The 13,406-nt window shown below is 35.9% G+C and overlaps 1 protein-coding gene across 1 annotated transcript; it reads left to right on the top strand.

Annotated features, from left to right (window-relative positions):
- Positions 1–1,821: 1,821 nt before the first annotated feature.
- Positions 1,822–12,121, top strand: pa2g4b (proliferation-associated 2G4, b). Its single transcript, XM_079587431.1, has 13 exons — positions 1,822–2,222; positions 2,958–3,086; positions 3,269–3,374; positions 3,468–3,537; positions 3,621–3,713; positions 5,130–5,193; positions 5,273–5,351; positions 5,438–5,516; positions 5,602–5,735; positions 7,695–7,789; positions 8,066–8,193; positions 9,754–9,807; positions 10,353–12,121. The coding sequence occupies exons 1-13, from the start codon at positions 2,135–2,137 to the stop codon at positions 10,416–10,418; spliced, it is 1,185 nt and encodes a 394-aa protein (XP_079443557.1). The 5' UTR covers positions 1,822–2,134; the 3' UTR covers positions 10,419–12,121.
- Positions 12,122–13,406: the final 1,285 nt, after the last annotated feature.

Below are 13,406 nucleotides of genomic sequence, written 5' to 3'. Positions count from 1 at the left end.
ACTGAAATAGTATTTTCTTGTAAAACGATCTTTTGTTTTATTTACAACTTTATTTTATCTTTTTACAGTGTACATTTGAAACATTTTCAGAATAAAAAGTATTGATAAGGCTACTAAAATATGAATGAGGGTTGACATGCCGTGATCAGACATTACAGGCGTGAATGTGTGCAAATTGGAGACAAATTAATACCTTTCTAATCAGAGATAAAAAGACTTAACTAAAAACTCCAGTTCTGTGGGAGCTAGATTGTTGCAAATTTTATTAATCTATAGGCAACAATTAGAAAATAGGGGTTTAAAACTAAACTGAATCTAGAACATTTTATTTCTGAAATAAAGATATTATTTTGTTGTTCACATGTTATGTGTTAATCGGGTTTAATTTATTTATTAAGCTATACAATACATAATAGTCTGCACGCATCAAAACTCATAATTTTCATTAGTGGCAGTAATTATAGGACATTGTTATGATAAAGGTTTAATTTGTATGATTTGTTTGATCCGCAGAATCAAAACTAAGATATAGATGATGAAATATCTTTAGAAGACTGGAATGAGGCATGTAAGGAGGCTCAGATGAAGAAAGTACAAATACAGTACAGTACAAATGGCTGATGCGGACATACATAACTGCTGTTAAGTTGCACAAGTTTATTAATAACATTTCTGATACCTGCATAAAGTGTAACAAGGCAAGAGGTATTCATTGTACCACTGTATATGGGAAAGTGTGGAACTGAAACCCTTTTGGCGAGGTATTATTGATATGATTGACCAAATTCTATCCAAGAACCTACCACTGGATCCTAAGCTTTTTATCCTGTGTACATATCCTATCGGTTCTCCCTTACAGAACTAAGAGGTCAGATTCATAGACGTGTATTTTACAGGCTAAACGTATTGCTCTTAATTGAAAAAATATCAATGAGCCAAGAATTGAAATGTGGATTAAAGAAATGGCGTCAAATATGGCAATGGAAAAAATAACGTATATTGTCAAAAACAAACAAAATGCTTTTGAAGATGTCTGTAGACCTTTTAGATTCAGATTAATTCTGTAAGAGTTTTTAATTCACTAAAACTCTTAAGAGTAATTTATTTGGGAATTTCACACCACTCAAGCTTAATGACATGTTTTCAGATTTAGAAATTCTTCTGATAAATAATGAAATTAATGTACTCGCCGTCTAATACACAGCAGATTTAGAAGTGTTTCATGAACCACAATGGACTCGTCAAAAAAGGCACATTTAGCCCTGGTTTCACAAAACCAGGATTACGCCTTAGTTCAATTAGGATATTTAAGTAGCTTTTATAAATGTGCCTTAGAAAAAAACATTACTGGTGTGAATCTTGAGACAAAATAACGGCACTGACATATTTTAAGATATGAGTTAAAACAGCTCAAAGATGCATTTTAGTCTGGGACTAGGTTTAAGCCTTGTCTATGATACCAGGGGCTAAAGTCCAAACTATTGTCATAAAAGAAACTTGCATGTTATTCTGAGGATTAGGACCTCATAAAATCTGGAGGCAATAAAATAATTATTTAATTCATTTATATTTCAGTTTTTGACAAAATTACAGCTTTACTGAAAAGTCTCACAATAAAACTATTGTTTATGATATTTACCTTGGTTTTTCTTCATTTTCTTCACACATTGGCTAAATTCTATGAAAGCACATTTCCACCACATAAGAAAAAAATCATGATTTTGTAAAATCATATTTATGACATAAATGTCGAAAATATGATTTGCAATCTATAAAAAGAAACTTTATCTCATAAATATTATTTAGAGTTTCATAAGTTTTACTTTTCATGTCTATAGTATAGTAGCCTATATATAATGCTATAGTAAAATGCCGAACTAGAAAATGATGAGATATAAGGCCTGACGTTATTAATATATCCTCGAGCTCCCGCAGAGGTCACTCTATCAGTGTGTCCGCATGTTTGTTACTTTTATTTTGAAGAGCAGTGCAGTAAGCGGCCATCTTGCGCGTTTCCACGGCTGCTGGTGGCGCAGGCTGTGAGATCTGAAGCGTGCTGTGCTCCATCATCCTACAAGCGAAGCGAGGGAAAAAGTTACGACTACGCTCCACTTGAATCCAAACACTGACAAGCATGTCAGGAGACGACGAACAGCAAGAGCAGACCGTTGCTGATGACTTGGTGGTCACCAAGTACAAGATGGGGGCCGACATAGCAAACCGTAAGAATGATTCTGGGGCTTTATGCGCGATTAAGGGTTGAATTTGACCGAGCGGGGGTTCAGCTCAGCGCTCGGCCATGTGTCTGCGAGCTGTAGTGAGATTGCCATCGATGCCAGTCATGTATGTTTATTTGACTTGGCGTAACTTGCAATCGTATGGACAAGCATGAGCACCGTATGTTTTGTAATCTTAATTGCGTTATTTTATGTTATTAAATATTCGGCTAGCGGGTTAGCCAGTTAGCTTTAGTTGTAACGTTAAGTAACGTATGGACATTAAGTGATTGCCCAGAAAGTTTAATTCTGTCATTTTTACTCACTCTCATGTTGCTCTAAATCTGTATGACTATGAACCCGAAAAGGAAATGTTTGACAGAATGTAAGTGACTGACAGCCTGAGTCACCATTCACTTTCATTGCATCTTGTTCCTTACAATGAGAGTGAGTGGCGACTGACCCTGTGATTCTACTTATCTCCTGTAGAGTTTTACAGTTTTCTGTGTGCTATATCGTAGTTTGAAAAAATTGTGTCATAGTGTCCTGTATTGTCTTCAAGTAAATTTAATGCCAGGTGCTGAGAAAGCTTCAGCAAATGTTAGTCTTAAATTTGTTTGTCACGATTCCTTTTAGAAGTGCTTCCAGATTTCATGTGTATTGGTCTCCTTCAGACCTGATCATAGTGCTTTAGGTAGGGTTTCCAAACTTTGTTGTTTCATGTGAAATCTTTCCCCTCAGAGGCTTTGAAGGCTGTCATCGAAGCAGCCAAGCCTGGTTTGTCTGTCCTCAGTCTGTGTGAGAAAGGAGACGCTTTCATCACTGCCGAAACAGGCAAGGTCTTCAAGAAGGAAAAAGAAATAAAGAAAGGTAAGAATGTTTCTGAAAACTCAGTGTTTTTCCATTACATTTTATTAATTAAAATCTTAAACGTGGTGACTTTTTAATTATTTTAAATACCGATAAATAAATAAAATTACAAAATGTAGAAAAATTATTTCTTATTGTTTTATATATATCAAAATAAATGTGGTATTCTTCTTGTGTGACAGGGATTGCCTTTCCCACCTGTGTGTCTGTGAACAACTGTGTGTGCCACTTCTCACCAATAAAGAGCGATCCAGACTATACGGTTAAAGATGGTGACTTGGTTAAAATGTAGGTATTATTTCTGCTTTATGTATATATTAATATATATGTTCATCTGGTTATCAGAACATTTCTTCATTACTGCATTCTGTTTTTACATAGTGACCTTGGAGTGCATGTGGATGGCTTCATCTCCAACGTTGCCCACAGCTTTGTAGTTGGTGCAACCAAGGTATGTCTCTCTTCTTTGTGGATGCCACATTCTGTTTCATTCTGTTTAAACATGCACTAATGTTTAATTTGCTGTTCTTCTAGGACAATCCTGTGACAGGACGGAAAGCGGATGTGATCAAAGCTGCCAACTTGTGTGCAGAAGCTGCTCTTCGGCTGGTTAAGCCTGGGAATCAGGTTAGATAGAATCAGTCTGGTCCTGTAAATAACTGCTTATAACATCCTCATGAATAATAGGGATGTCCCGGTACCATTTTTTCACTTCTGATACCGATGCCGCAGTTTTGGCTATTTGCCGATACTGATATCAATCCGATATTTTTATATGATTCTTGAACTAATAATAATAATAAAATATATGAAAGCACTTTGCTCAATTAGCCACTTAAAAACATCTCACTCAAATGGAGAACAAATACTTATCCAGTTTATAGTCCACAATAACAGTTGATTATGAAAGACTGCCACCCTTTATTCAAACACACACAAAAAAATACAGGTACTTCAGTACTTAAAGCTACCAACAGGTTTAAAGTTAAAACAATTTAAACATCAGCATTGTAAACAAATAAATACAAAACTATCCCTCACAGTGCAGCTATGTGCAAATCACAGTAGTAATAACAAAAAGGCACTGAAAGACATAAATAAATAACATTTCAAATAAATAACATAACATTGACAAACGGTTCTAATTAATTCGGTTCGGGAGAAGAGATAAAAGCCCGCCCACACTGACGAGGCACACACACGCAAGGTCTCTCGCTCCCTCTCTCTGCCGTGCACGCACTACGCATGTGCGCTCTTGCTCGCTCGCTCTAGATTCCGGGAGATTTGAACTAATTACTAGTTAACTAACTACATGTAAGGACAATATCTTGGAAGTATGGTACTTAAAGGGGTGGTTGTATAAGAGTACATTTGTGAGTCAGCTCAAACTTTAGCATTCATCTTTTCACATGCAATAGAAAGTCACTGTGTGCATCTCACAACAGTTCCTATACGAGCAATTTATAGATTACTATGACAGAATATCCTAATTGAAGATAGTTAACTCCACATCAGCAACATAAATTCATCAACTAACCATTCAGAGACGCCCTGTTGCATTCTACATGTTGTCACTTCTTCTTGAGTCTCTCCATCTTTGTCTGACCCCGTTTTAACATTAAAGACAGAACAGTTTCAGTCATTTTAGTGTGTCTGCGTGAGGTAATCGCAGCTGCTAACACACTGGAGCTCTTAAAACCCCGCCCTCTGCAGCAGCTCATTTGCATTTAAAGGGCCAGGCACAAAACGGTGCGTTTTTGCAAACCCTCAAAAAGTGACATCTTTAACATGCTATATAAAAATATCTGTGGGGTATTTTGTGCTAAAACTTCACACACACACTCTGGGGACATCAGAGATTTATTTTACATCTTGTTATTTTACCACCCCTTTAAACAGCTTCAAATTAAACCAAGGCAACATTTTCTCATTTTAATTTAAGTTCATGGGTTTTTTGGCTAATAGTAATTTATAGTAAAATAGTTTTTTCAATTACCAAAAATGGTTTTTAATATTTTCTTCATCTGTTTTTCTGTCTCTCAGAACACTCAGGTCACAGAGGCCTGGAACAAGATTGCCCAATCATTCAAATGCATGGCCATAGAGGGTGAGTTGAACATAACCTGAACTCACTCACTGTTAAAGCATGGCGTGGTTTTTAAAACTCACTGTGTCTCTCTACACAGGCATGCTGTCTCATCAGTTAAAGCAGCATGTCATTGACGGAGAGAAGACAATCATTCAAAACCCCACCGACCAGCAAAGGTCAGGACGATGAAGCGCTAGATTGTTTTGGAAAATGATTGAGTGTTCCTCTATGCTAAATGCTCTCTGTCCTTGTCTGCTCCAAGGAAGGACCATGAGAAGGCAGAATTTGAAGTGCATGAGGTGTACGCTGTGGACGTGCTCATTAGCACTGGAGAGGGAAAGGTGAAGACTCGTCTTGGTGTTCCCTCAATGTCTACCATTAACATGCCATAGATAGCTGATAACCTCGCTCTCTTTCTGCCTGCAGGCTAGAGACTCCGGGCAGAGGACCACCGTTTACAAGCGAGACCCCAGTAAGCAGTATGGCCTAAAGATGAAGACCTCCAGGGTGTTCTTCAGTGAGGTGGAGCGGCGATTTGATGCCATGCCATTTACTCTGAGGTAATTTATTTTCAGTTTAAGTCACGGTTTAATATTTTGCTATCACTAGTTGAGTATCTTTAGTTATTTGAAGGACAACCACTTAAAAATTAAATGAATAAATCCCTTTATTAAAGAGGTAAATCACAGAGGTATACCTGGCTAGAAAAGTACAAAATTGTTTTTCTTAAATAGTTGCTACTTGACTAAAGAAAACGGGGAAATAGGGAAGTATGATCTGTAATTTTCACAACAGCCCTGGAGCGGTCAAAAGTCCATTACATGACTTGATTTTTTTTCAGTAATGCAAATGTAAAAGAGTGAAAAGATGTATCACTTTCAAATTGAATTTAAGGGTTTCTTTATTTCGTGTTTAAATGTTGCTTGAATGTAAAATTAAGACAATTTTTTTTCTTTTGCCAAATTACTTATTTGTTTTTGATATTTATAATTGTTCAAATTAGTTATAAAAGGATAAATATAAAAATCATATAAAAAGTTCAATTAAAAGGTCTTTTTTTTTTCATTTATAAAATGACAGAATTAAGTATATGTACTGTTCAAAACTTTAGGGTTGGTACGATTTATCAAATATATATATTATGCTGACCCAAGCTAAATATATTTGGTCAAAAATACAGAAAAATAGTAATGTTTAAAAAACAATATATATATATATATTAGGGGTGGGAATCTTTTACCTTCTCACGATTCAATTCGATTCCGATTCTTGAGGCCACGATTCGATTCAAAATCGATTTTCGATTCAAAAAGATTTTCAATTCAAAACGATTCGATTTTATCCATAATGATTTCTAATCGGGTTTCTGATCATGATCTCATCTGCTTTGCTATACAGAATGACAAACGGAGACATTAAAGTGTCTTTTTCACATTTATTAAGTTCAATTCTCAGGGAAGTGCCTTTTATAAAAAAAAAATGTCTGGTTCTCAATTGCTACTCATTGGTAGCTAGCTATAAAATAAGTTGGAACAAAAATAAAGTGCTTCTTCATAATACAAAATGGTTGAAAATAGATGCATTTCCCAGGAAAGTTGCAGTTTACCACAAATATCATGTAGAACACAACCGGTGAAGACAAAAAAACATATTTCTCAGTCAGACTCAGTAACTTAAAGAATAACAAGTTATGAAAATAAAGTGCTTCTTTCAAAATGAAAAATAGTACCCCTAAGCTACCTGGCGATGAAGCAGCGATAGACCGAGTTGTTATTTTGTTTTGCCCTCTCGGAGTTGGCAGGGAGTTTCAGAGAGAGAGAGAGAGCAGACAGCGCTCAGGTGAGTGCGCGCGCGCGGCCGGGGCTCTCTCTCTCTCTCTGCCCTCTCAAGCGCGCCCTCTCATTAGTTACAAAAATGGAGGCAAACAGCCAGCTGATTTTATTTATTTATTAAATCGATTCTTGGACATTTCAGATCGATTCTGAATCGTTGCAAATGAGAATCTAGATTATTCTGTGAATCGATTTTTTTGCACACCCCTAATATATATATATTTTAAAACTGATTGACTCCTGTGATGACAGCTGAATTTTCAGCATCATTACTCCAGTCTTTAGTTTCACATGATCCTTCAGAAATCAAGAAACATTTATTATCAGTGTTGAAAACAGTTGCTTAATATTCTTGTGGGGGAAAAAATTGTTACATTATAAATATAGCTTTTGGCCAATGTAATGCATTCTTAGTATTAAAAGTATTAATTTCTAAAAAAAAAAAAAAAAACAGACTCTACTGGACGTTATGTGTATTAATAAATAATGTGAATTATTATAATATAATATATTAGATTAGCATTATATAAATAAGATATTAGATTCATGTATTTGACTATCTATTTGTGTATGTGCATTTCCCTCCCAATCAAACATGTGCAAGACAAACTATTCACCTCTGTTGTTCATCACATTTAATTTAGTCTCTCCTTGTCTTTGTGTTGTCTGATGCCTGTGTGCTTTCAGGGCATTTGAGGATGAGAGTAAAGCTCGGCTGGGTGTGGTTGAGTGTGCCAAGCATGAGCTGCTTCAGCCCTTCAGTGTCCTACATGAGAAGGAAGGTGAGACACAAGTACCTCAGTCTTAAAATTCACTTCTATATGTAAAATGTTCAACCAAGCATGAAGATAATACGGTTAAACTTTTACAACAAATCACTAAATGCAAATGAAAAAGAATTTCCTGTCACGCCGGAGAAGCGCTCAGAATAGCGTATCCAGCTCATTTTTCCGCATGACCAGGTCAAAGGCGGTTACTATTTTAGAAGTTTGGTGCCATCCGCAAAGTTTCAAGAGTCACTTTGTCAAACCTTCTGTCTCTTCTTTTTCTCTTTCAAGGTGAATATGTTGCGCAGTTTAAATTCACAGTGATGCTAATGGCAAACGGCCCTCTGCGTATCACCAATGGGCCTTTTGAACCAGAGCTTTACAAGTCTGAGTTTGAAGTACAAGACCCAGAGCTCAAGGTAAGAGACTTAAGCGCAGGGAACTAGAGTGTGTTTAACCCCAAGGGGCTATGGAAAATGTAAGTTAAATGTAAACGTAAAGTTATTTACAGAATGAATTTTACATTATTTTTATTCTGATTTCCATGGGCTGTTTGGAAATCATGATAATTTTATTGACAGAACAAATGTTTCAATAATAAATAAATAAGTATAAGTATGACATATTGTCTAATTATGAAAATAATTATCAATAATATCAAGAAAATATTTAATTTAGCTTTTTTTCTACCCAATTTTTATTGTTAAAAATAAATAATAAATAAATTGACAGTATCTGTGTGTATGTATATATATATATATATATATATATATATTAGGGGTGGAACGGTACACTGAAGTCACGGTTCGGTTCATACCTCGGTTCAGACATCACGGTTCGGTACGAGTTCGGTACAAGTTCGGTACAATGGAGGGAAAGGCAAAACAAAAATGCAGCGGGCATTTATTTTTATTGTGCATATCTCAGGCTGTACCACTAGATACAGTCTCTCCCCTGAGCAGCGGCGACAGCCTGCCCTGAAGTGTGTAAAGTAAGATGTAAACAAAATAAGACAATCAGCTATAAAACTGAAAATACAGCATCTCTTATGTGCGGGTGCACGTGGCAAAAATGTCGTCATTGCGGTGTGGGCGGTCATGCGCGTTGGGTGCGCAAGGCCCCATTTCGCGTGGCGGTGTGCAGTGCACGGCTTTTTTTGTAACAGCGTGCGCGGCTCCGCATCCGAAGATGCACGACTTCAAGCCGAATCTGGCCGAGCATGTACATCTCACCGCACCGGCACCCAGTTCTTGCGTCTAAATTAGTTGCTTACATTAACTAAATGAGCCTACAATAGCAGACATAAGCCCTTTAAATAATAGTAAATGGCATATTTTATAAAAAGGTTAACAAAACTAAATAAAAATGTTTAGAAATTATGTAAGATAACGTTAATTAAGCCCGTACCGATTCGGTTCAATACGAATACGTGTACCGTTCCACCCCTAATATATATGTATGTGGGTGCAACAGATTATAGTTGATCCGTGATCCAGACAGACCAGGCCCAACGGTTCAGCGCGCATGTGATTCGCTGAATAATTCCAAAAGTTAACCATCATAGTTTATCATTTGTGAGCCTGGACCACAAAACCAGTCATAAGTCGCACGGTTATATTTGTGGCAATAGCCAACAAAACACTGTATTGGTCAAAATTATTGATTTTTTTTTTATGCCAAAAATCATTAGGATATGAAGTAAAGATCGTGATCCATGAATCTATTTTGTAAATTTCATACATTAAATGTATCAATTTAATTTTTGTGAGTGTAAGCAGCACAATCGCGAACATAAATGGACAACTTTAAAGGAGATTTTCTCAATGTTTCGATGTTTTTGCTCCCTCAGATTCCAGATTTTCAAATAGTTGTTTTTCGGCCAAATATTGTCCTATCCTAACAAACCATACGTCAATGGAACTTTTATTTATTCAGCATTCAGATGATGTATAAATCTCACTTTTTTTTCTTTCCCGCAGGCATTGTTGCAAAGCTCGGCCAGCCGCAAGGCACAGAAGAAGAAGAAAAAGAAGGTTGGTTGTGTCAACCGCTGCTTACACAATTTGTAATGGCACTTTCTTGTGAATATGAAACCATATCAGAGACTTAAGATATACAAAGACTGACTGTTCATATTACTATGAATGGGAGAAAGTGCACTGCTCAATATGGTGAAATACACTCTGCTTTCTAAATAAAAGAGCCTCTCACCAACTGGTAAAGTCACTGCAGCTGCCGTTAGAAGCTTGGGGTGCTATAGAAACAGTCAGTGTTCTGAGACGTGCACTTATGCGCCTTGGCTGGTCCAACCTAAAAATACGATATATTTTTTTAGCATTCAGAGACTTTCTGAATGCTAAAACAGAACATTTATGAGACAGTTGTTGTCAGATTTGAATCGTAAGCTTGGTGAACAGCTTTGGAGAATATGATCTTTCAACATTCAAAGAGCTGTACTTGCGTGACTGAAATAGCTGCCCGAGAGGCGTTTCAAAGATGTCCGTCAAGTGAAATGACTTGCCTTAAAAAATAATTGACATACATTGACCATATTTACATAATTATTCTTGTCCCCCAGGCATCCAAAAATGTGGAGAGTGCTACAGGACAACCAGTGGAGGCTGAGAGCGAAGCTGCTGCATAGACCCCCACTGCCAAGCAAGCTGACTGACAGAGCCTCTGCACAGCCCAAAGAACAGAACCGTTAAAGCTAATTATGACCTGCCCCACTGAGAGGCCTTCCGGCCAAGCCTTCTGTCTTTCTGAATACCTCCTCATTAGATATATAAGACTGCTACAGGGTTTGTGCAGTTTACTTGCAATTGGTTGTCTTTAAACGAGACTGCTCTTAGAGAGGAGTGTACGGATGAGCAGGCAGATACTGTCCAACCGTGTTTACAGGAGGCGAGTGCTGGGGTTCTTTTGACCCTCTCTGTCATTGTACAAGTCATCATGAACAATAAAAGTGTAATGGTGGCACTGTTTAGGCAGCATTGCTGTGAAGTGCCATTCATGTCCATGCAAATGAGATCCCTGTTTGAAATCTGTTAAAGATTGAGTTTTTGTTTTGTTTTTTGGGAAATGATAGTTTGTATTGATGACCTGTAATGAGTCTTTGGAGCAGTAACTGCCTCACCACAACTTAAATATAGCAAACAACTACAATAGAAGCACTGTTTATCAATTTGGTAAGCTTTGATTTCTGTTAAGATGACTTTAAGCATTCGTTTTCTAGTATTTCACAAATTACAAAATTGTTTAAATGTAGATCTTCCCTTCATCTTATTGGTTTGACTCCTGAAACCATTGTTTTTTGACTAAACTGACTGACCAAATTATCCTGCCATTTTATAAGCGTACATCTAATAAATTTAATTAGCCAATTTATGGATCAGAGCCTGGTTTGTTTCAATTTAAGCACTCAAATATGAATTCATATTATTAATTTTACTCTGGATAACCTTACGTACTTCTAAACAACTGTGATGCATGAATCCATCAGAATGCAGTCATGTGATAAGCAGTGGCCTCAAAGGGAAAAGTTGTTTGAATGTCGGAAGATGCAAAATGTCAAATCACGTGGCTGGCATCTGCAAAATCTGACATTATACACTTTTTTTTTTAATTATACATTTAAATTTATCTGAGCCATTCTTGCAATAACTGAACCAACTGGTCCCAAGGTGTCCTAGTAGAGAATCCATAAGTTTGTTCATATTAACTATGGACATGGTCTACTAAATCTGACAATTAGAATTGTTTACAATTCACATCTAGTGAAATGTTCTGCTCAAACTTTTTTTCTTAAAATGAGTGCCATTTGTTATGATATTTTAATGTTTCATAGATTAAAGAGTGGCTCAAGTGCTTAAATACATACGTACTGCTTATTGTATATTAACAGGGAAAGACTTTATTGAATGTGTTGGAGGGAAGTGGTTGTAGGTCCACAGTTTTATATAAATTACTATTATTATTAGTCAAATTACTATATTTGTTTTTACTCCAACTATGCCTGAAACTCTGTAATCTCTAACTTTTTAAGTTGGATGATTAAATGCTGTGGCAAAATCGTCAAGTTGGTAATTTAGACAATTGAAAACATGGTTGTTTTTACAGAAATATAAAACAATTAAGAATATTTCCATGAGAGGATCAAATTACTCCGAATCATCAAATTGTTCTATATAGATACAGTGTATATATAAATTAGGGGTGTAACAATACTCTCATGTCACAATTCTGATACCAAGATACTGAACTCACTATACAATATTATTGAGATATTCCAAGACATGATAAAAGGTTAACAATTTTTTTTTACTGTTGATTAAAATGCTAAATGTGATATTACATTGTGGGTGTAAATGATTAGGCTTGGACTTTGTGCTGGTAACCCAATGCACAGAACAATAGTGACACCAGAATAAAAATATTCATGATTCTGTAGCTGAAAATACAGAATTATTCTAAAATAATCTAGGCCACTTTTTACTGGTAACATAAGATATTTGGCATTATCAGGAGCCAAAAATATTCTCCCATTATATTCAACATTATATATAGTAGTTTAATGTAGTACTGACACTTAAAACTCTAACAACTTTTATAATGATATAATATTTAAAATATATAATTATATACATTTTCATTTTGGGTGAACTATACAGAATCAGATTGTCACTATCACGATATATTGTTGCATTTTTGTATTGCGATATATTGTGACACGATTTATTGTTATTATAACCTAATATATATTTATATGTTTTATTATACACAACACCCCTTTTATATATTAGGGGTGTCAACATTTGAAGTGGATCAAAAAAGTTAATCAAATTTGTCCTAAGACAAGAACGGGTATTGTTCAAAATGAATGTGCAGTGTGTGCAGAATTATTAGGCACGTTGATTTTCTGATCATATTTTTTTTTCCACGCACATTTTACCAATTCCAAACCACATTAATCTTAATAACTACAATTCATTTTGTATTTAATCATTTATAAGTGCTATATAATTGTTCGTGAAGGCTGGAAATGAAGAACGCCTTAAATTCAGGTGTGCATAATTATTAGGCACGTTTTCTTTTACAGATAAAATAAGCCAAAAAAAGAGATTTAACAATTTTTTAAATTATTAAATCCCCATGAGAAGGATGCAATACTGATGCAATACTAAAATTTGCAGTTAAGTTATGACCATACTGTGCAGTGAAATTGGGTCTGCAGGGTGAGACAAAAACAGGTGGAGAAGAAAAGACACGTTATGCAAAAGAATTAAGGTGAAGAATTAAGTGTGAAACCATCAGTCTCCAGCGCCATTATTTTTCAGAACTGCAACCTACCTGGAGTCTCCAGAAGTGCAAGGTGTCAGGATCTCAGAGACTAAAGGTTAGGTAAAGAATCCTAAAACATGACCTCCACTTAATAAGAATCACAAGCTGAAGTGTAGTGAAATACATGAAGACTGTTTTTTTAATAGGCATTATAGACAGACAGATTGAGAGTGACTGAAGGACCATATCCTCTCATACCACTGTTTGAGGAATTCCTCATTCAGAATCTGGCTGTAAGTTTTGGAGTTCCTTTTTCAGTCCATCTCTGCAGAACGGACTTCAGGGTAGGAGC

Source organism: Phoxinus phoxinus (genome assembly GCF_949152265.1).
Source record: "Phoxinus phoxinus genome assembly, chromosome: 18".
NCBI classification, from domain to species: Eukaryota; Metazoa; Chordata; class Actinopteri; order Cypriniformes; family Leuciscidae; genus Phoxinus; species Phoxinus phoxinus.
The sequence above is the reverse complement of the archived record's forward strand: the minus strand, read 5'-3'. Positions and strand labels throughout refer to the sequence as shown.